The sequence below is a fragment of the Triturus cristatus genome, chromosome 11, assembly GCF_964204655.1.
Source record: "Triturus cristatus chromosome 11, aTriCri1.1, whole genome shotgun sequence".
Lineage (NCBI taxonomy): Eukaryota > Metazoa > Chordata > Amphibia > Caudata > Salamandridae > Triturus > Triturus cristatus.
In genome coordinates, this window is record NC_140594.1 from 616605443 (window position 1) to 616630022 (window position 24580).

Consider the following 24580-nt stretch of genomic DNA (forward strand, 5'->3'; position numbering starts at 1 on the left):
TGGGATTTTACGAAATTGCCCACTGAGGACAGATGTGTAAGGAAGTAATCTATACGTGATAAGCTATGGTGCATGCCTGAGAAGAAGGTTAAGAGCCTGCCCGTGGGCTGCAACGTCCGACCTACATCCACCAATCCCAGCGCCGCTACAAAGTTAGCCATCAAGACATTGGATTTCGCCTGTGATCTCGGTGGATGGCGATCGACCGTGTCATCCAGTGTCCTGTTGTAGTCGCCTACCATAATCAACGCACCTTCTTGGAGTCCCGTTAATCTCCCCCGAAGATCTTCTAAGGCTACCTTACCCAGAGCAGGGGGCAAGTAAACCGAGATTATATTAAGCGCTCTACCGTCCCATTGGGCCTCCACTCCTGCAAATCTCCCCGCCGGTCCGCCCATATCTTACCCACTATGAGAGGTAAGGATTTTTTAATCAAAATCGCCGTTCCCCTGGACCCCGATGTATAATCTGCATGGACCAGTAGTTTATACCCCCACCTAGTGAGGGCCTTAGTTGTTTGCCCCACCAGGTGTGTCTCCTGCAGCAGAACCACATCAGGAGTGTCGCTTCAAGTACTGTTGCACTATTCCTCTCTTGATCTTGTCCCCCATTCCGTGAACATTCCACGTCAGTACAGAAAGTGTCCTGTCTCTATCCCCCCCCCCCCCCCCCCCCCATCCCAAGTCCCAAAATACTCAACACTCGAACGGATCATTGCAGTTGAAGAAAACTTATACAACAGTCTGCCCATTATTTGTCGCCCCCTCTGCTTCGCAATCACATCGCTCCCTAGGAGCGTTGACTCGTACATCCCACCAAGAAACCAAATAGTCTTCAAACACACGCCCCCCCTCAACCCCATCCCCCCCACCCTGCCCGTGGATTCAAAACTACCCACCCCCAAACATGGCAGAGTGCTTCTCTCCCCAAACCAGACCCCCCCCCCCCCCCCCGAATGTCATAAACGCACGGGGTGATATGGCCCCCCTTCCCGCATATACACATTACATTTAACTTGCAGCGTAGCCACCCACGCTTAATAAAATCTAGTCCTTGTCAGATCATAGCAATGAAACCCCTCAAATCGCCCCGTTACATGAAGTCCCATAATGAAAGTCTTGCTGTGCTGGGAATGTCCACCCCATGCCCCCCTACTTGCGCTTCCAGGCGTTCAGTCCTGCTCCGTCAGCTGACTGTTGCTTTCTACCGAGCCATTGTTCGCCACCTCCGCCCGGGCGCCTCTGTGCTGGCCCGGTCTCCCAGGTCGATCTCTTCTCTGGCTTACTGTCTAGCTATTCCCAGACTGCCTCCGGTGAGTCGAAAAACCATGATTTGCCCTCCGACTCCACTCTCAGCCGCGCTGGAAAGAGCATCGCGTATTTCATCTCCCGATCTCGTAGTTCCCTCTTCACCGCTTGGAAGCTGCGGCGCTGAGCTTGAACCTTGGCCGTGAAATCAGGAAAGAAAGCCACTTAATAGTTATCTATCCTCAGGGGAGGATTGGAGCGCGCGGTCTAGAGGATGATGTCCCTATCCCGGTAATTGAAAACCCGGGCAATTAGGGGTCTCGGGGGCGCTCTTGGTTTTGGTCTACCTCCTGACACCCTGTGGGCTCTCTCAATAGAGAAATAGCTAGACAAAGTCTTGGGCTTCAGGTGTTTCGTAATGAGATCCTCCACATACAGGTCAGCGGCCAGCCCCTCCGTTTTTTCCGGAACCCTTAAAATACGAATGTTATTTCGACGGGCCCGGCCTTCGTAGTCATCGAGCTGTTGCGACATCCTCTCCTGCCTCTTCTGCATTTCAAGCATTTGCGTTTGAAGTTCCGACGTATCCGTCTGCAGGGCGCTAGTGACTATCTTGAGGTCTTTAACTTTCTCGTCCATCTTCCGAAAGTCAGCTCTAATCAAAGAGACCTCTAATTGACCTTGTCCACCGAGGCCCGTACCCCATTGATAGCCGCCATGACATCATGAAGAGTTGGCTCCGGGCCCCGTGCAGAGGCAGCCGCCTCACCATCCCCTTCCGATTGCGGCGATTCACCCCTGTCTCCTGCTTTGGACCATGCAAATTTTGCAAGCTGGTTTTGGGCGTTGGCCTTGGGACCTTTCTCTCCCGTCGCCATGGCTGCGTAGTACCGGGCAACTCACTGGATAAGGGCACAAGACGCTTTCAATTTGTTGATGGGATTGACCCAGTTCGCGCGCTGTACTCCCAAGGCCACTCCTTTGTTATCACAGCCCCAAGGCCTCAGCTGCCCAGACTGAACCTCCCGAGTCGTAGCTACTATCCTCAATATGATGGAGTCAAACGCATCCCTGTCCCGCACTTGGCGTCTCTCTCCCCGTCACTTGGTTACAGTAGTGTCCGGTAGAGGTGCTAAAACTTCCCACACCACCATGGATTCAGAGAAAGGAGCGCTCCCCCGGTGCCCAGCTCTTCGAAAAGCGGTCCGTCCGCTCGTGGTGCGGGGGGCTCATTATTCAGGGCGCCTCCTCTGACAGTCCAACAGCACCTTCTTCGCGATTCCTGCGGGCACACAAAAGTGCCGGCCCTCTATTCTCACCTCCCGTCAAAAAAGGGGGGGGGGGGCCTCCGCACCAGACACCCTCGAAACCCAAGGACATGGTGTCTTCGCCCAGTGCGCGCCCCGGTGTCTTCCACACTGAGCGTCAGCAGCCCGTCCCACACTTCAGGTCTCAGCAGCTTGGCCCATGTAGCCCCCATTCGACAATCCAAAGTCCCACCAGCCTTGGCTCCAACTATATCTCAGCCCCCAGGGTGCAGCCACACGTACCCCCACTCCTACCTCTCGGATCATGAGGTTTCAGGCACGGCTGGGTGACCGGTGGGCACCCTCACAGTCCCCAGCAGCCTTCAGGCATCCTCCTCCCAGCAGCAGTTTTCATAGGGCTCTTTTTGCCCCGGCTTTCTGAGCACCACACCTGCATTTAGGCCGCAGCCGGGACCTCAATTGTGCCCTATTAGGTCGTGCAGCATCAGTCGGGCCTCACCAGTCACGGCCACCACCCTCTCCCGGGCCGTTTTCGCGGAGTCACCGCACTTCAGCTCTGGGCGGGCTCTGCAATCATTCACCGCTCGGCCTCCGGATACTCGACACCACGCCCCCGCCTCGGATGCCGCAGAGCCGGGGACTCCAGTCGCGACGGCGATCAGCGGGGGCCCGCACCTCCGTCGTCAATGCCGGGCAGCAGTCTCCGTCACCGCCTCAGATGCCCCGCAATCAACGCTGCGTAGGGGGCACCGCGCCGGCAGTTCTTAGAGCCCGCAGAGTCCGTCCGCCTGCACGCCAGAGCCCTCCTCCTCCTTCAATCTGCTCCGGGGAGCCGTCAGCAGTGTCCAGCCGGAGGAACGACGCGAGCCTACACACGCACCGCCAGGGGCTCGAAAGCCTCTCCGCGGTGCAGGGAGAGGAATCCACCCGTTGCAGCACAGGTAAGTTTTGTGGGTGGCACAGGATGGGGCAGAATAGGCGGCGGGAAGGTAGGAGCTCGATCAGGCAGCGGCCATTCGCAACGGCAGCTAGCCACGCCCCCCCCCAACTAATTCGACTTTTATCACTTGTTTCTAAGAACTGTCCCAGGACTGAATCTAGGATCCAGTCCTGGAGTTACAAAAGTAATCCTGAAAGTAATCTATTGCAAATAACTTAAATCTTCCATTGAGCTCAATGCATTATTGTGTTTGAAATTGTGTTGCCTCTTGCAACAACTTGTAACTATCCACAAAAGTCAATTGCATATTGCAAAAGTATTTACCTAAAGCATCTCGTTCTGAGAAAGTATATTTTAATACCTATTGTTGGTTCTAAAATAAAACAGACCTATATGTTTTTATATAAACCATTGGCCTAGAGTTCAGTTCTTGAGTGTGTGAGACCATTTGCTGACTGAGTGTGTACAACAAATGCTTTACACTGTCCTCTGATACTGCCTTACTGCTCGACCAAGCTACCACTTTAGAGAGTAAGGTTATGTCTAACTTTAGCCTCTGCCAAACCTCTGGGGACTGTGGACTCTGTACACACTGTACCTATTTGGAAACCGTATATACAGAGCCACTTCCTCACACCAAGGCTCTGATTCTCGTGTGTAAGGAATATCACTTTGCTTCCGTGAGGAGCATATCCATTTTTAGGGAGCATACACTTGTCTATGGTTCTTTTCTCGCTGGTTAAATATTTCCCTTAATTATTTCCCTATGTCGAATTTTTGTCAAGCAATTAATATTGTATTGATAGTTAATACATTGTCTTTGTATACTATTGTAGTTCCATTTGCATAGCTACAATTGAAGATAGGATATTCTTGAAAGTTTGTGGAGCTCAGGGGTCTGAAGTAGAATTTCGTGTTGCACTCGCTTTAAGTTCTTCAGATTTAGTGGCTGAGAGTTTTGTGAAGGAAGCAAGTGGCAGACGTCTGCTGTTTGGCATAGTATCTTTGTTTTGTTTTTAGTCAGCTGGTAGTTTGATCTCTTGTTGACAAGATAAAGTTTTGGCATGATAACTTTGAACAAAAAGTAATCTGCTAGGAAGTTGGCAGAACTCTTGAGATTGAGGAGTTTTTGTGGTAGTGCAAATTCTGAGAGGGTCGTATGAGTCTCCCGTTGGTGCATTTGCCCTTGGAGATTCTGTTAGAGTAGTGTATCCTTTTCGCCGGTCTAATGCAGGTTATGTAGATCCTGTTGAGCTTTTAAGTTGGGTTTCGTCAGGCATGCTATTGGATTTCTTTGGTGCTGAATTGTTTGCGTCTCAAGTCTATCTCTTTCTCAATTTTTATTTAAAGGTCTGGCTTAGAGGCCTCTTAAGTGTGTTTTTTTTGGTCTCGTAATTAAAAATCCCTTCATCTGTTCACCTGTTGTTCACATTTTGCTTCTGCCCACAACAGTGTAGAGCATGGAGTAGTGGATCGGCTTACTTCTGCCTTTGGCTCAATTTTACCATTTGTGTGTCCATACTTTAAATAAGAAATGTACACCAGGGCTGCTAGGCCAATACTTTGCCAGTGTTTTTTCTTTCTTCGATTCTATATCCTTTCATATTTTGTTTAGTCATTCTTGTCTGTTAAAATGTCTTCAGGTTACAGTATTTCTCTGGTAATTATATAGTTTTTTTTGTGCCAGTAAAAATTAGATTTTCGTTTGAGTGCATTAAAACTAAAACAAGTTTCTGTACCTCTTCTAAGTACATATGCCTTCTATGAAGCACCTGTAATGTCCTATTGAAATCTTATGCTATGGTTAATAGTTCTTAATTTTACATTTTTATTGCAAGCATATTTCCTAGTTTTCCTTTTTATTTTGTACCTCATTATTCTCCAGTATTGAATCTTTCATAGATTCACATGCTTGTATCTTTCCCGTTGTCATGGTGGGAGTCTCACGGTAAATGAAATAAATAGCAGTAAAGACTTTGGTAGCCTATACCATCATTATGTGGTCCAAATGCCAGACAATGAGATGCCAGCCCTGAGATCACACTCCCTAGCAGAGCCACCATACCTCAGATTTCCAACCGCCGTCATGTGAGAAGGAGTCTCCCTGAGCCGTGCTCAGTTTGTTGCCTTGATTGAACTTTTGACCTGTATTTGCAGCTTTTCCTCTGGAACTGAGGTATTCTTTCTTAAATCTAACTTCAAAATGTCTGAAAGCTCTAAAAAGAGGCTGTTCAGACCATGTAGGTCCTGTGGGAAGGCCAGGTTGTTTTCTGAGGACCCCCACAAGGAGTGTTTATACTGCCTCTATCCGAAGCACGTCCCTAAGGAGTGCCAACATTGCAGGACTTTTTCGGCTAAGACACTTCAGGATAGAGAGGCATGACTATTGTGGCTTCAGAAGGAAAAAGCTACTTCAGATTCTGACTCTGAGGATGATTCTAAGGCTCACATCTCCTCAAAACGCCAAGGGGGAGCTTCTGAGGCGAAAAACGATTTAAAAAAAAAAAAAAAGCAGAAGATCTAGAAATCTAAAGAAAAAGAGTCCTCTTCATCTTCCCTGCCTCATACTCCTGTCAAAAAGTCCTCAGAGACGAGGGCTCCGTCGTCGGATCAGTCGATGAAGAAAAGAGTTTCAACGACAATTCAGTTGATGAAGGCATCGACGACAATTATTACGACGACATCGTTGGCGGCTATAATGCAGACAACACCGTCAACGATTGCCTCGTCGACGACGGGTATGGAGACGACACCGTCGACGACTGCTTTTCAAACACAGTCGTTGATCTCGTCGACGATCGCCCCGTCAACGACAGCTTTTAAGTCTCCAATGAACAGATCATTGACAAACATTTCTATTAGAAGATTACCACCCGTCGACGGAGAGAACAGGCAACGTTGAATTTACTTCTTGGACAAAAATGTCTCCGCTGCCTCCTTCAAACCTTCTTGAGATGCAGGAATCTGAAGAGGAAGGTCCATATGGTGTCGCTTACAGCCCTTCTCAGTTGAAAATCAAGAGCCAGGACACGGATTAGGTGGAATACCAAGAAGTGCAGGAGGGTTTCTCTTTTAAAGATCGCCCCCTAACTAGTTCTAAACATTATGAGTCTTTTCAAGACGCCTATGATTACGAGGAGGATGAGGATAATGCGCCTGGTGTCAGAGAGGAGTCTGTGTCCATGCCTCTATCGCTGGAATCGGTTCTCAGGAGCATGATTAACGACTACTGCCGTTGTTTCCCTGATGCTAATACCTCTTCAAAGGAAGTTACAAGTAAACAACAACCTGTTGTGCAGGCACAAGTTAAACAGCCTCCGCCGCCGGTGCTCACGCCAAAAGTCATTACCATCAGAGATGACTTAGTTGACAGCGAGGTTGATGATCAACCTGAGGAAGGAGAACTGAGTCAGGATGATCCTGTGGGTGATGAATGGGACCAGTACATTATCCCTTTTTCTCCATCGCCGTCACCCTCCCCGGCATCATCTCCACCGGAGGACATTCTGGGATTCCATGAACTCATGGAAAAGGCTTCGAAGAGGTTTGAACTTCCTCTACCAGTTAAGGAAACAGAATGTTTCCTATATGATTTCAAAGAGTCGTCTAGGAAATCTATAAGGACAATCCCCATGGTAAAACATATATGGGATGAGGGATTGAAAATTATGAAGAATCCTGCTTCTGTCGCAGCCTCGGTTCCCAGAATAGAGAAGACATACCGGGCTTAAGACATGCTGGTGATGATTCTTATTGGACATCCCTGCCCAGAGTCTGTGGTGATGCAGGCTGCACAAAGACGTTCTAAGAATCCATCATCTACGTGTTCAGCTCCTCCTAACCAGGAAGGAAACTTGATGGTACAGGCAAACGTTTCGCACTTATGGTGGCAACTTCTATTAGAGCATCGAATGCGCTCGCCATAATTAGCCGTTTCAACAAGCAGATGTGGTCGCATATAGCTCCTCTTTTATCGCATCTGCCGGAGGACAAAAAGGAAGAAGCTACTCTAATATTGCAGGATGGAGCTAGAGCAGCCTTGGAATCCATAGACATGGCTATGGATATATCAGCGGTGGCGTTCAGACAAATGGCAGGAGCCATAGCGCTTTGCAGGCAAGGATGGCTTAAGGCTACCTCATTCAGTTCGGAAGTGCAGACTAAAATAGTGGATATGCCCTTCGGAGAGAATCTATTTGGCATTCACGTGGATGATGCTCTGCATGGTATTAAGAAGGATACGGATACTGCAAGGGCATTGGGGTCACGGCAGCAAGGTAGATTTAATTCCTTTCGTGACAGAGGATCAAGAGGACACTTTCAGCAAAGATCGTCCTACCAATCCAATGGATATCAGCCCTACAATCAACAAGGGTACCGTCTGTATTCAAATGCACAGCAATTTCGATCCTCAAATTCATCTTACCAGCAGCAGTCCAGATGAAAACCTTCAACAAGAGGAGAATTGCAGGACACCAATCGAAGACAGTGACAATCCCAAGGCGCCAACTACTTCGTCATTCCACAGCCTCCATCAGACCCATTATCTATCTTCCTATTGCCATCAATGGCTGTCTTTAACGTCAGACAGATGGGTGCAAGACATCATTCGTCAGGGTCACACCCTAGAGTTCCTCTGCAAACCTCCAGATTGTCCTCCCATTCACAGAAAACAACATCTCTCTGCCCTCAAGGTGGAAGTTCTGTCCCTTTTAGTAAAAGGAGCAATAGAGGAGATCCCTCTTCAACAGCGAGGGAATGGATTCTACTCGCATTTTTTCCTCATACGGAAAAAACAACCAAACACATGGAGACAGGTAATGGATCTCAGAGGCTTGAACAAATTCATCAGGAAACAATCTTTCTGTATGCTTTCCCTTCAAGAAATTCTGATGATGCTAAGAAGAGGAGAATATATGACATCTTTAGATCTATTAGATGCATACTTCCATATTCCAATACACGTACGTCACAGACGGTGTCTCAGATTCATGGTGGCGGGGCACCACTACCAGTTCAGAGTGATACCCTTTTGTCTTCGATCCGCGCCAAGTGTGTTCACGAAATGCATGGCGCCGGTGGTAGTGTATCTGAGACAGCAAGGTCATCAGATTTATCCATATCTGGACAATTGGTTGATAAAGGGTGCATCGTTCAGGGACACTCATCAATCCCTGGAATGTTGCATGAATCTCTTGCAGTTTCTAGGATTGCACATAATCATGGAAAAATCGTATCGAATTCCGTCCCAGTCTCTTCAATTTCTAGGATCGTTATTACAAACCAAAGAACCAAAAGCGTATCCTTCAGAAGAACGCATCCCAAAAAATTCTGAAGCTTACCTCACAACTATAGAAAAGAAGGTTCACTTCATTAAGGATATTCAAATCCTTGTTGGGGATGATGTCATCCTGCATCCACTTAGTCCCAAATTGCCAGCTTAGCATGCGGCCTCTACAAGAACTTCTGGACCTTCAATGGGTGCAACATCAAGGTTCCTTCGAGGATCGGATTCTCATCAATCCTCAAATAAAGGAGGCGCTGTCATGGTGGGGAGTAAGACAGAACTTATCAGAAAGGCTAATCTTCGAACCAAAAACTCCCAGCTATATAATGACAACAGATGCATTGTTACAGGTATGGGGAGCACATCTTCAGGACCTAGAAATCCAAGGACATTGGAGCAAACGAGGCTCAAGTACACATCAACTTATTGGAGCTAAAGGCAGTGTTCTTGGGCCTTCAAGCCTTTCTCCCCAGAATCCACAATTCTCCAGGTTTAGTCAGAACAGACAGCACAACAACGATGTTTTATTTAATAAAACTGGGAGGAACAAAATCAAAGCCACTTTCAACGCAAGCTCAAGAAATCTGAAATTGGCTTCTGGAGCACACTATCTCTTTCCAAGTTCAACATGTTCCAGGAATACACAACATAAGGGCAGATTCGCTAAGCAGATCAGCAAGTGTGTGTCACGAATGGGAACTGAATCGGGATCAGCTCATTCAAATTTTTCGCTTTTGGGGTACTTAATTTCTAGATCTGTTTGCCAATCGCAACAACAAAAAGTGCAAACAGTTTGCAAGCAGATTCCCTCAGCCAGGGTCTTGGGGGAATGCTCTTCAGCTCCGTTGGACAGGGATGTTCGCATATGCATTTCCCCCATTTCCACTGATTTCGAAGGTGCTCAGAAAGTTGAGATGAGAACTGTGTCATTTAATTCGAATAGCCCCGGAGTAGCCGAGACAATTCTAGTTCTCGGAGATTCTCCACTTATTAGTAGCTCCCAGAGTACAGTTTCCTCTAATCCAAGATTTGATCTCCATGAACAGGGGGTAAGCTCTGGATCCCCAGTTGGCCTCGCTGAACTTGTCGGCATGGAACCTCATGAGCACAAATTTCAGTCCTTAAAGAATAATGATGAATGCTGGGATATCCTCTCCCACTCTCGTGCAATTTCCACAAATAAAACCTTTGTGCGCAGATGAAGAGGTTTTGCCAATGGTGCTTGACACAATCTCTTCACCCCTTACACTCTTCTCCGGAGCAGGTTCTCCCTATTTATTGCATCTGGTTAAAGCAGGTCTTTCTCATGCATCAGTCAAAGTACATCTGGCTGCCATTTCAAGGTATCGCAGGAAGCCAGGTCACCCATCTCTTTGGTCGCAGAGAGTGATAAGAGTTCTTAAAAGGATTATTCAGAGTTTTTCCTCCAATTAAGCATCCATCAGTTCCATGGCAGTTGAACACAGTCTTGGCACAACTCATGAAACCACCATTCGAACCGATTCAAAAAGCTGACCTGCAGTTTGTGTCTTGGAAAGTAGCTGTACTACTGGCTCGGACGTCAGCTAGAAGAATCAGAGAGATTCAGGCCTTTTCCATCACAGAGCCTTTACTTCAATTCAAGACAGATAAGGTGATCTTGCGGAAAAACTATAAATTCATTCCGAAAGTCCCTTCAGATTTTCACCTCTACTAACCTATTGTTCTTCCCACATATTTTAAAGACCCATCGTCTGCAGCAGAAAAATCTTAGCAGACATTTGATGTCAAGAGGTGTTTAAAATTTTATATTGATAAGACAAAGTCCTTTCGAAAGACAAGTCAGTTGTTAATAGCGTTTGCTTGTCCCAGGATAGGTTTGGCTTTGTCAAGCACTAGCATATCTAGGTGGATAACTTCAGCCATTACTTTGTGTCACAAGAAAGACGGAAATCCTTTACACTCGAAGATGCGAGCTCACTCAACCAGAAAAATGGCGACTTCGACTGCATTGTTTGCGGGAGTATCCATTCCAGATATTTGCAGAGCGGCAACGTGGAAGAATGTCCACACGTTTACCAAGCACTACTGTCTGAACACAGCTTGGAAAGCAGATTCAGCAATGGGACAAGCCGTGCTACGTAACCTGTTTCATTAAGGTATTTACCTAACAATGTTTTTGTCCAAAGAAAATGTCTCTCTTTTCATGTAAATGTCTTTCCTGACATGTTTTGTATATTTTTCTTACTAAATGCCATTGAATTTTGTGTAGTGTTTGATGTTATGATACAGGTTTAAATACACAACCTAATCTATTTTCTAGAGGATATTGGTTAGCTTTACAAACAGGAAGCAGAGCCTGAGTAAGAGATGAGTGCTCTCCTGGAAACGCTTCCTTGTAAGTGTACTGCTTTCTATTCTGATACAAACATGCAAATCTATGAAAGATTCAATACTGGAGAAGAAACAAGTTACTTACCTGTACACTATAGTTCTCCAGTATTGATATATTTCATAGATTCACGTGACCTGCCCTCCTGCGCGTTTCTCAGGCGGACCACTTTTTTTCTCTGATTACTTGCTGGGCTCACTCTCAGGGCTGAAAATCTGAGGTATAGTGGCTCTGCTGGGGAGTGTGATCTCAGGGCTGGTGTCTCATTGGCTGGCATTTGGACCACATAATGATGGTATTGGGCTACCAAAGTCTATGCTTATCTATGGTATCTAGGCAGTTTTTTCTTTTTACTACTATTTATTTCATTTACCGTGAGACTCCCACCATGACGACGGGGCAGATACAAGCAAGTGAATCTATGAAACATATCAATACTGGAGAACCATAGTGTACAGGTAAGTAACTTGTTTCTTACACTAGAAATAAAAAAGAGCAACTATTGCACCAGCTTCCGAAGGCCAGATATATTGCTTTACGAGTGCTTGTTAATTCTAGTTGGTACCTTTTAGCCACCTGCTACAGGTCTTCAAGATCTTGGCAGAAATCTTCTTTAATAGATACTCACTGTTCCTGGCCTAGTAAAGTCATTTCACCATCTTGACTAAAAGTGCTCTGACTAAATTTCCTCTTGGCTGCAGACTGGTTCATCCCACAGATTGTGTTGACGAAAGGTAGGCCAGAAAGATCCTATTCACCAGATCAGTAAAGAAGTCAGTCGTGTCCTGCGTTCTTAGGCTTTTGGAGGGCAAAGGGGAACTCTCCAACGGTATACTTTCTAATATTCACAAAAGCAAGAATATCTGTTTATATACAGGGTCCAACAACTCAACGTTTTTAAATTGCAAGCAAATTTGACTGGAGTACATATACAGTTTGTTGTTTTAAAAACCTAATCTGATCACCCAAAGTAGACCAGTACATTTTACTGAAATCACGGCTATAGCCCTAAGTTGCACTATTAAAAAGAAAGTAGAAAATGGTGCATTTATAGCCACTTTTTGACGCTTACTGAGCAAGGCTCAAGATCGGCTCCGAAGGCTGTTTGTTGACCTAATGTTTTCATCCTTTTTCCTCAGGTAAGTGTTTTATACGGTTTTTGGGTGTTTTCCATTTCTTTTCTGTCACTTAGTGTGTTCTTTTCAACCGGTAGTTCTCTTGTTGTGGCTTGATGTAGTTGCTGAAATACAGCCATGACTTGTGTGAGGTTTGCCTACTTGCCTGTCACACTGTTACGAAGGTGGCATATGCCAAAATATGACTTCAAGAAAATTGAGTCATGGAAAGCTGATCCAATTCAAAGTCGAAACCAGGTAAATTGGCATGTACAGAGTGGTCTCTCCTACTGCACGGCAATGAGAGCCTGGATCCTCTTCATCTCACCCAACTCTGAAGAAGACGGGCATATTTCTTGGTCACTGACGCTTGCAGTTGACATCAAGTACATTATAGGACTAGTCCCATTGAAGTTGCAGGTGTCTGGATACTCCTGTTTGCTGTTGTGGCCATCTTGATTGTCAAAGATGTTTTTGATATTGAGTGCCGTATTGTCCCTTAGGGTGTCTCCTATTCTCACACCAATGTCTGGGTGACGATGACCAGCATCAGTGGCTGCAAGTCCAGAAACCTCCAGGGTTTTGCTGAGGATGTTATTGCAAATCTTGCATTGGGAGATTATGCCAGAGTACCCCTCTTCCCAGATGCCACTTGGTTACCTCCAGAAGCATTAGTGCTTCCTAACTCTTACCATTTCTGCCCTCCTGCAACTGAGGGAAGGCATTCCTGCTCTCAAGACTTTTATAGATGGTGCCTCTCCTGAGTGACCTCACAAGAGTCTTTGGAAGATGCGTTCAAGGGAAAAGCATCACTACAAAGTACTGCTCTAATAGTAGAGCTATCTTGTTAAAATACAGTAGTAGTGACCGCCTGAGAGATGAGACTCTACCTTTATGTCCTTCTAGATGTTCTGTAGGGCGCACTTATTTTCCAAGAAGCTTTGCACAAACAGACACCTCATCAGTGTACCAGTGGTTCAGGCTTTTGTGATATTTGAGACCCTTCAAATGTAACTCTAATCCACACCCATAATTCTTCTAGATCTTGGTTTTCTCAGCAGATCGCCGTTGCATTCCTAATTGCCTTCTCAACGAGACTTTGGGTGGGAGTGTTTGAGGAAGGAATAGAGATGCGCTGATTGACCCTAAATATAGCAAGATAACCCACTCACCGATTGTCTAGGAGTGCAGAACTATGATACCCTCAGGTCTTCTAGCTAAAGAGAGAAGAAAAACAAGCATTGGTATAGCCAATAGGTCTCGCCTTCGGGACCTTATAAGTGTTTAGCCATGCAACAGTTGCATAACTAAATACTTATAAGGTCCCAAAAGCGAGACCTTTTGGCTATGTCAAGCGGCCCTGCAGCCGCCAAAGTTAAAGTAATCGCGGTAAAGCGCGCGCGCCTGCGCACATGCACTGTAGCTCTAGGCTGGCCTGGTAGCACTTTTTGGAGCCCTCTCAATAAGTCTCGCCAGACCAGCGCATGCGCTGGGTCAGGCAGACCTAATGAAAACTTGAATCGAAAAAAAGGTACTCAAAACACAGGCTACCATCTTGAGGGTCTCCAGATTCACTGCTATCTTTCATGAAATGACCACGCTCTGTGGGGTTCCTGGGACAGATTTTCGTATTGCTGTTGGAAAAATTGTTGAATGAAGGCGTGCTTCTGTTGAATAACATCAGGCACAGCTGACTTATGTTTGTCGGGCTACTGCCACAGCCTTTCTGAGATACCGACCCCCTCGATGTGTCTCCTGTTTCCATCCCTTCAAGTGCAGCAGTAGATCATGAACCATCCTTTCTCATGCTCTATCTTTTTTTTACCTCACCCATGGATGGCAAGTATAAAAGAAAAACAAACCGGATGTTGAAACCCTCACGTCCATTGGCATGGAGAAGCAAATAGGTTTACACCAAGGTGTTCTTGAGACTTTATTAAAGAGGGTGTCGTAGGGTTTAAATACCTCATTTGCGATACTATAGATAAACTGGGTCGACCTGCTAATATACTCAGACTCAAAAGTACATTTAAATCTTTAAAGGAACCAGGCGATGAGTTGCAGTTTCTTGGCCCCTTTTGAAAGAGAAAAAGAAAAGTAGTTTTGCCTATCAATATCAAATCAGAAGGTTGTTAGTGGAAGTACAATGTTTTGCACTTTAGTCTGAGTGTCTGTTGAAGGTTGTCCAATTCAGTGACTGAAAACAAGGCCTTACTTATTATTTAGTGTGGATGACATTTGTTGTGCTGATTGTCCACATACTTTTTAGAATTCTTTTATTTATCGTACAGCTGATAAACACAGCCAGTACAATACACTTGAGTAACATTTGCAAGAAATTCTGCCCTCCTTAGGCTGGGGGTATAGCATTAAAGATAATTTAGCGAGGATTCCACATTTCACCATTCGTACGTATATAGTTACCCAAAGAGACCGTTGTCTTTCACCCTTTGATAAGGATCTAATGCGTTGTGTTTACACCTGTTGTGGAAGTGTCTAAGCCAGAGGCCCACCTTGGGGTGTCATATCAGTCTCTTAATCCAGTGCCACACCAGCCCATTACGCTTTTAGGATGCCCCAAATATCCTTGGGTCAGGAAGTTGTTTGTGGGCAGCAGTTCATTTGTAATACATGTGGCTAGAACTGTTAGCCAGCGTTGGAGCCAGTAATCCGAGTTTCACAAATGTCTTCTCACTCTTTACAACCTTTTCACATAGCCCAATGATGCCATTAATGGCTCTTCTACCAAGGACACGTTAAATTGTTTACAAACTGGAATAGCCTTCCCCATTAGTCGCTAATCAGTGGACAGCTCCATGCTTAGTGTAATAAAAATCCGCCTCAGTGGCATGGCATCCTAGGGATTGCATTGTGTTTTACCATGCCCACTAAAATGTGCCTGTAAGGCCAATTTATAGGACCTAGGGTGTGGGAATTTATAGCGAGCCAGTCCGTGACTTCCATTCATGTAAACCTTCTTGGTGTGCTCACAGCAGTAAGACTAAGGCCGTTGTTTGTCTGGTATTTCAGTTTCCAGCTCACGGGCCCATTGCTCTCGGTGTGTCTCCCATCACTGTGCTACACAGTCGAGGTCTTCAAACTGTGGGGCGCGCCCCCCTAGAGGGCCATGAATGTGTTTTCAGGAGGGCTCAAATGGGTCTGCAATTGCATGTAAGCGGGAAAGGTGTTTCTAGCCTGTCTTCATTTACATGCAGCAGTTTAAGTCCATAGGAAAGGTGTGAGGACAGTGCTACCGAGTGGCATGGGGCAGGGTCAGTGAGTGTGAAGTCGGGGTCAAAGACTTGGCTAAAAGGAAAAGGCATTTTATTGTTTTTGCATTTAAAAACACGCGCACACCTCTAAATCCTGATTGGTGCATTGAGGAATAGTGACTTGTTTATAGAGCTACGAGGTCTCAGTCTGTGACAGAAAGCACCGTGAATGTCATCATTTTAAAATTGTATGACACTGTGTAAAACAGGCTGCTGCAAAATACTGTTTAAGATAAAACAAATGCTTTAAAAATATTCATTTTAGTGATAAGCATTCAGACTACATTTTTGTGTGTCCATTAAAAGGATGTGCGCTCCTTTTAAAGGACACAAATATTACCTCTCAAAAATAATAAATGTTTTTCACCATGAAAAGCTGAGTGACTCCGTAGAATAAAACATACTGTGACTCCCAAGCAGCATTTATATTTGGTGATTAACCATTGCACACATTTACATTTTTTAAGGTAGCGGACTCCTTGGTGAGAAGGCATGTTTCTTCTTTAGTTCTCTATCTGTTCCACAGCGCTGGAGCCCCCCACCCTCTGTGAGTGGGCAGTCTTACTATGAATTGGAACGCAAGTGCATTTTCCTTGCTAGCATTAGGTCCCAGTTCTCCATTGTTGTCCACGGAAGAGGGCCCAAGCAACAGGAGAGAAGGGGTGGCTAATTCTGCTTTTTTTGTTATTGTTTGTAGAAAGCCTGCTTTGGGCATCTGGCCTAGAAGTAATGGCCCTGCTGAGTGGGCAGAGTAGACAGACTGGTTTGTAGAGCTGAAGTATCGTGCAGCTGCATTAGAGGCTCAGGTCATACTTGCTGTGCCAGTGTTTCTTTGAGCAATGACCCAAAGAAGGGCAAAAATGAAGCAGAGGGGACACCTTGATTTGGTCATCAAGAGAGATGGGAGGGAGAGGGATGGTGGGAGCCTTTGTTAGCAGAGGTCAGAGGCAACAGCAAGGCAGTAGCTATCATTAGTGACAGGTGCAGTGATACTTTGCCTAGGGGCCTACTGCATCACAATTATGATTGTTTTACAATAAAAAATAGGCATGAGGTCTCCTTTTCCTTGCTAGAATGAGGGCAGATGGCGCCCTTGGTGCAAAAAAAAGGGTGACCGCATGTAGTACTTCATTTTCTTTCAGAAAGAGACCAGACTTGTTTCGAGATTGAAGTGATGGCCAGACATGGTGGGGAAGAAGTGAAAGAAGAGAGAGCCTGCTTCGCAGGGCCAGATTCTTCATTAGTGCAGCAGGTGGAGTCCATTGGGCCGACTGCACCCCAATTTTGGGGAGTACCATCAGTGAGAGGAGTCCACAGGCTTTTTGGCTCTCTGGGGTATCCAGGAAATCCCTGCTTGCCCGTTTTTCTTAGTATATAACCCATGAATTCATCTAAGGGCGATCTCCTGCCCATATCTAATAACTCTGCCAGTGAGATAAAGGTATTGCTTATGTATAGGTCTCCCAGAACTTGTTAGTCCTTTAACATACAGGGGATCAAAGGTGATGTCAAATTTAGGATTCGGAATAGTGTCAATATTGTAAGATTTGCAAGTAGTCTGTGCCGGCCCCATACTGTACAATTTACCTTGTGTGTTTCATTTTTGGTCTGGACTGAAGTGCTCATTGAACACCTTATTGCAGTCATTGGGACTCGAAAGCTCTCTCCAGCCCTCTGTGGGACCTGTCGGACGTCATGGAACCAGTGTGAGACAAAGTCTGCCTGCACTGTTAAATATACCTCATAGTTCGGCGCTGCAAATCCCCCCCAGCTTCTATGGTCTTTGTACTGTGTCCGCACTCGGGCGAGGCTGCTTTCCGGTCCGTGCAAGTTTGATCATCAGTGATTTAAGCTGATCAAAGAACTCCTTATTGAAAGGCATGGCAATATTCTTAAATGGGTATAGTAATTGAGGCAGGATAACCATCTTCATTACCGCAATGCTACCTGCCATATTAGGTGGCAGTCTTATCCATTTCTCTATATTGGCAGTGATTTTATCTTGCCATGCCATATTTCCTATTAACAACCATGGATATATCCTAATGAAACTGCACTCCCAGGTATCGAATTGGGAGTTTTGCCAGTGCAGCGGCTGTGCAAGTATCAGTCTGTTGGTGTTTGCTTTCATTGGCATCATGTTGGATTTTGACCAATAAATGATCAGTCTAGACTCTAGACCATTTGCCAAACGTCACAATAACATCTATCATTGATTGCAAATTCACGTCTGGGTTGTTAACTATTGAAAGAATATCGTTGGCATAAAGGGATATCAACTGCTGACAAGTCAAATTGCATGCCCCCGTGTCCATAAGATTTGTATAGTATGCAAAAGAGGCATTCAATTGCTAGTGCATCGATCAACGGCAACTAGGGTTATCCCTGCCGCATACGCGTTGTAATGCTGTAGGGTTAGACATCAGCCCATTGACTCGTGTGTGTATTTAGGAGTCTTATCCAGTGCACCATCACCCTCCCCAAGCCCATTCTTCTGAGCGTTGCCATTACAGATGACTTCTCAACAGGATTAAAAGCTTTGACTACCACCGTGTTGCTGTCAGGATCCATCTGGTGCACAGCTGTAAAGAGTTCTCAAATTATCTGTTGCTGAGCGACCCGATATTAACCCAGACTAGTCCGGCAATACCAAACCATGTATTAGTCTGCCAGCTAATATTTTAGCCAATATTTTATGGTCTGCGTTTGAGCTATAGCGGTCTATATGACCCACAATCCTGTGAGGGCTTGCCTGGCTTTAATAAAATGATCACTCTTGCCTTTCTTACTGTCGGGGCAAGCTTAACTTTCAGGATAGCCTCGCAATACATATCTAGCAGATGGGGGGGGGGGTGGGGGGGCCAGCAGGTCGGAGTATTCCTTGTAAAACCCATTGGTCAGTCTGTCACTTCTGGGTGCCTTTCCAGATTTCAAGTTTGCAATTACTCTTTTGCTATCGTTCTTTGTAATTGGGTAGCATATATCTCTTCCAGCTGACCTGACCCAGCCCAGTGTGGCTGTGTCTAGGTAGTGGTTGATATTGTCCGTCTGCTTTCTTTATCAGGACTCATAGAGTCTAGTGTAATCTGCAAAAGTCGTGAGACTATCCAGCCAGTGGTGAAGTATGTCCCCCCGCTGCATGATTCAATTGATACATTGTGGTCTGACACTCATTTAGGTTTAAGAAGGTAGGGCAGTGTATACCCAGGGCGTTCTCCTTCTCCATATACCCTTGCAGCTGCATATTTCCTCAGATAATAAACTTCCCTCCTAACTTTCTCCTTGTATTACATGAGCTTGCACTGTATATCTGCTTGTATGGTGGAGTCTGGATCTATACTGTGTGTCCTTTCCATCTCTCAGAGCTATCGTTCTAGTATAACCAATCTTCCCTGGATAGATTTAAAAATACCATGTCCTTTGGTAATACACTCCCGAATCACAGCCTTGAAGGCTTCCCAGACCATCTCCTGGTCCTGAACAGAGTTTTTATTTGTCTGAAAATAGTTGAGTATACTTTGTCTAAGCTCCTAAAGGCGCTGTCCTGTAATCTAGATGGCTGAAACCTCCAGCTTGTGAATTTATTTAGATTGACTAGGTGATCCAAGTGTCATGACCACTTGTGCGTGATCAGAATATGTGTGGGGCAGATGTTCAACTGTCTCAGTATGCCCGTGATGGTTTCTCTAACTTAGCCAGTAATCTTGTCTGGAGGACGAACCATGCACCACCGAATGGAACATGTCTTTATGTTTTTCATGATATAGAGTTCCCCATAGATCCAACCGGTTGTGGTGCTGTATGGCCGTCGTCAATGCTATTCTCATCCCCAGCTGCTGTCTATCCCGAATGTTAGTGCTGTCTAGCTTGCTATCAAGTGGGATATTGGGATATTGTGGTCAAACAATCTATCTGGACGATTTTTGGTGCTCTGCTTAGAATGTTTATTCAGAAATGCAGCTGCCGCCTGATAGGAGATGAAATGAACTTTACCATCCAGGGTGAAGTGAAGCCATGCTGGGTATAGCATGACATATCCTACGTCCATCTCGCCCAGTTGTTTTTAATAGGTGCAAATTTGCCACGCGTATGTCCCCATAACTGACTTAGGTCGGGTGATTTATTCTTCCAGCAGAGGACTTCTGATCTTGAGATTAAAGTCACACAGAAAATATAAAATTGGGCCCAGTTACGTCCTAAGTCAGAGGCTAATTTTGTCACACTGATGTTACCAATTCGAAGAGGCCATTGAATGTTTATTTGGGTGTTGTCACACTAACAAACCAACATATAAAAGCTTCAAAATGCTTGGATATACTGTAAACTTATATTAGTTAAAACAACTTGGTGACGTTTGCAAAATATATGCTGTTGCAGTAAATAAATTTGGCATTGAACATGACCGGAGTTATCTGAGCTGCTTGTGTCTTGAATTAATCTTTACTTCCTCATCCCTTCCTTCACCAGTCCTTAACTGGGCGTACCTCTTACTTAATGTTGCTGAATTATTTCAGATGCACACGGACAATGATGTGAAAATGACAAATGAAAGAAAAGGGGAAGGAGCAAAGCAAATATAAGTTTGCCAGTGTGGCCCCACATTTATCTGCAGCAGCATTTTAGCCTTTTGGGAGTACACAAATTAGAGAATAGGAAGGATATTTAGAAAACATGGGTGTTAGGCATGAACATGGCTAGTCGGCCTTCTTCTTAGAGCAAGAAAGTTGTCAGAGGTTTGTAGGTCACTCTATAACTGTCATCATGCTACCCCTATTTGAGCTGTTGGAGAGTACTACAGAGTTAGTTGCAAATCTCCGCCTATTTGGACCCAACCTCTCTTTAGTAGAATTCAAAATCATTTTGCCAAATGTTTAAAATTGACTATTTGTGCCATAGGATGAGTGATCAAGGACCTGTCATAAAGTCCACAATTCCTAAAGAGCTAGGAGAGTTGAGCACATCTGGGGACTACATAGGGCTCCAGTTGATGCTACAAGTGAGGAAAGGGACAGAATTTGAATGTTGTCCAAAGTGAACTGTTTTCCCATCACTTGTTGTGAAATCTTGGTGAATTTGAAAGCCCTATGTGAATGTCAGTTGATATGCCCCTTTGTGGGGCTCAAGTCTTCCATGTGAAAATGAGTACCCACCATTCGGTTTGGGAGGAGATGTGTCTGGGTTAAGCTTTGAATGTGTGCATGCTTGGTAGAGCTATTAGGGAACTGTGTGTGGTAAGCCCCTTAATGAGGTTTATGCTATCACTTGCTGGTGCATGTATGTTGAGAGCTGTGTGGGAGGTTTGCATCAATGCTCTTAAAGTTGTGGACACCTACTATATCCATGTTCTTCTTTCTTTGCTAGCCGTGAGCCTCTTCCAAACTGTCCCACACCCTCAGATCGGACGTCCTGGACGATTCCCCAATCAAGCGAAGGGCCGATATAACCAAGAAATTAGCAGATGGTGAGTGATTCATGCATTGGTCCATATTGGTGAGAAGTGGCACAGCTGAAATTAGCTTACTGGCACACATTTGTGATATTGTTCAGTTATTTTTTTGGCAAGTCTTTTTTTTAAGTTTATTTCCATTTTATTGCTGTGGCCGAATTTCTTTCAGGTGACCTAGCGAGCTTTAATCTCCAAGGATAATTAGTGCAAGTGCGGATTGTCGGTCTTTGTACTATCTAGATATGGCAGTGTGAAAGGTCATGAGAAGTTGACCGATACAGCAGGAAAGTGCAGGTGCCTGTAATGAATGCCAGTGTTGATGTTTGCTCACCTGACATCAAGAGGATGCAGTTGTCTGTGTTTGTAGCTACTCTTCATAATTGCTTTCTTGTTTGGGTTACAGGAAGATGCAATCTAAATGGCTGGGGAGGTTTCAAGGCCTTCCCTGGTTTTGAGGGGTAAGGGTGTATGCGGGGTCATGCTCTTCTGCAGCCACATTTTAACTCACATTTCCAATTCTGTGCAGGGATGATTTGCAAAGGGGAGCAGACTTCGACTCCAAGAAACGTAAGCAGCGAATTGTCAGCCAGCAGGGCATCATCAAAAAGCCACGTCATGAGCGCCCTTTTTACCGGGTTCCGTTTGCTCGACACGGAGTCTGTAGGTGAGACATTTCTACATTCAGCATTCACTGAGGAAGGTGTATACTCCAAAGTCTCTACAACAAAACATCAGTTTGCACATTCGGTTAGCAAAATTGTGGATGGACATTCATATGTGGGAGGTTTGTGCAGGGGAATGGTGGTGGAGGGAACAGGTCGCTTTTGTATCTGGTCCATCTTTCTGCTCTTCCATTCATAGCCCATTCTGCGACACCATCGAGATTATGAGGCGGTACCGCAATGTAGTGATTCCCAAGGACTTCTTTGATGTGCAGCTCAACTGGCAGGACTCCTTTCCCCTCTCCCAACCACTGAGCTTGAAGTATCCCTGCCGTTTCCAGATCAACGAGGGGGGCGAAGTGGCCCCCGAGACCGAGGATGTGGCTACAAGTGATCATCCGACCTCAGATTCAGACACAGCTTTTAGTGCCAAGGTAACCTTACTACACCCAGTGCCCATCTGTCTTGTGGTTGTTTTATTGGCATCCTCTTTTATCCTTGAGATAAATTCTGCGCCTGCTGCTTTAATTTTGGTATGTAAGCTGATTTCCTTGGCTAGTAAATAAAATACAAGCTGTGCTCGCACTGGTTAACGCAGTCCTTTACATAATTATGCTACACTATTATGAAAGAAATCTAAATGCTACTGGATTTTGTGCCCCGAGGTGAGCTCTCACACTGATTATTTTTAAATTCAGACACTTTGTAATTTTGTCTTCTCGTTTTTGCTCGGTGCCTGCTCTGGCCAGCCACGGAATACTTTATTTATTTTTTGTTTTGTCTGTGCCGGTTACATTACCTTCTGCTCTCTTTGCTGTGCCTTGCTTTCTGTTCTGCCCCTGAGCAATGTGCAGAACCGTCTGTAGTACCCGCTTCTTTTGTATACCTTCCTAGGTGCTGTTGATATCTTCTCCGGGGATCGAGGAGTTCTATCGTACATGCCTCCAGTTTATAGAGGATCCAAACAGCTGGATTGAGAACTTGGAGCACCCAAGCAAACAAATACAGGTGAGAAGAGTCAACCAAGTGTGTAACTATAGGAGAATGGAGCAAATAAAAGCAATACAGTGACTTTGAGGTAGCACATGCTGGGAAGCTGAGGGAGCAGGAGCTGGAGGACGACCTGTAGGGTTCACCTACCTATTTTAAGGGATCAAATATAGCAGTGTGCCCCAAGGGGGAAAATCTAGGGGAGTGGGCACTAGAGGGAGCAAATTCAGGTCAGCTGCCCAAAGAGCCAGCAAATGCAGGTGAGTGAGCCACTTATGCAGCCAGTCCAGGTGAACAAGCCACAGATGAGGTGCAGCCCTTGTGGGTGAGTGTACCACAGGTGAAGTCAATCCAGGTGAGCATACCAAAAACGGAGCAGATCCAGATAAACGTCTTCAAATATAGCGGTGTTTGGCAACCGGGGATGCACATGAATGTGTTTCCTCCAGGGACAGAGTACAGGTAATTTTCTTTGAGGATGAATACAGGATACACCGAAGGAGTGAAAATGGTAAGATGGTCCTGACACACGGAGGGTAGTAATCCAGGCTATGCCAATGTTTGGCTTTCCGGTTAGTGATGCAGGAGTCTGATGAGATGTGCAAGCTTAGCAGGGTGTTTTGGCTAGGAGCGCAGGTTACCAGATGTTCTCCTGTCAAGAGTGCAGTGGGGTTAGCAATGGTTTTAGGATAGCAGTATGGTCCTTAGTCTGTCTAATGCATTTCTCTGTCATACTCCTCTGCTCCTAGTTTCTGCTTGGAAGGAAGGGCGATGAAGCGGTCCCTATTGGAGGAGCATGGTCTCCCTCGCTAGATGGACCGAACCCTGAAACAGACCCACTGACCTTGGTCCGTACAGCTATCCGCTGCACCAAAGCCTTGACTGGCATCGACCTGAGCCGATGCACCAACTGGTGAGTATTACTGTGTTCACAAGTGTATCCAAGTGCATATCTCGTTCTGTAACCCTTATTACTCTGGCACCAAATACCAAGAGTCGCTTGATTAACAATGCCCTACTGTACAGCCTTAACTCCTTTTGAATTAACAATGTGTTCCTTATCACAGTTAAAGTACACTGCTGTGAACTTTCAAAGCACTATGCTTTTGTCCTCGAAGGCTTGTTTGGCCAGTGTTCTTGAGAGGATTTGAGTTGGTGGGAAGCCCTTGAGGGCGACCCTTGAATGATGCCCTATTTTGCACAAATAGTCTATGCTTCAACTAGCACTGCTTTGTGGTGGTATCCTAGTCATAGTGAGGAAACAGCAGCCTTGCTCGCCTGGCTCTCTAGCATGATGGTATGTTTGATGTGTTTAAGTTTGCTGTGCTATACTACAGCTCTCGCCCACTGTGCCCAAGATTCGGGCAGCGTGCCCACTTCCAATTTCTTATAATGCAAAGCATTTGCATAGATGTAATAAATCACCAGGTTCTTTGATAGCTTGAGCTGCTTCCAGTCTTATCTATATTTAGAAAGGCAGTGCCATTACCATGGCAACTGAATTTTGCTTAAACGTTTCAAAAGCATGCAAGTTAATTTTAAAGAGAATTTGATTGTGAATGTTTGCTGTTCGAATATGGCCTTAGGCTGCGTACACTGCATAACGTAAAAAGATAAATGACTATATCCTACCTACTGTTCAGAGCAGCCATCAGTCGTGGTCAGTAATTGACTGCGGCTAACAGAATTTAGATCTGACACCCAGCAAAAGTCTTTGACCAGCCATTCAGTGGGAAAGCACTATTTGGTGCACAGGATTTTAAGAGAAAATAATACCAGACGTCTCGTTTCAGATCATCTAAGAGAGAGTACGACTTCTGGTGACTGCCTCTCCTAGGCTTGTAACCGCTAAGGCAACTTTAGGAGCCTTCATTTCATTACATAGACTCTATATATGAAGAGGAGGCTTGGAGGCAAACGCCTCAGCTGCTGTCCTGAGCTAGTCTCCACTGCATTTTCACCATTATCAGCTGTGGTATTGG

At 45.4% G+C, this 24580-nt stretch overlaps 1 protein-coding gene across 2 annotated transcripts in view; it reads left to right on the top strand.

Annotated features, from left to right (window-relative positions):
• CCAR2 (cell cycle and apoptosis regulator 2) overlaps positions 1 to 24580 on the top strand; it is a 348118-nt gene that overhangs the window by 152947 nt on the left and 170591 nt on the right. For both annotated transcript variants that reach the window (XM_085633999.1, XM_085634000.1), the window contains 5 exons: positions 20862 to 20961; positions 21473 to 21610; positions 21808 to 22042; positions 22503 to 22616; positions 23348 to 23511. In XM_085633999.1, coding sequence (XP_085490125.1) covers positions 20862 to 20961; positions 21473 to 21610; positions 21808 to 22042; positions 22503 to 22616; positions 23348 to 23511 — 751 coding nt within the window. The remainder of the gene's footprint in view (positions 1 to 20861; positions 20962 to 21472; positions 21611 to 21807; positions 22043 to 22502; positions 22617 to 23347; positions 23512 to 24580) is intronic.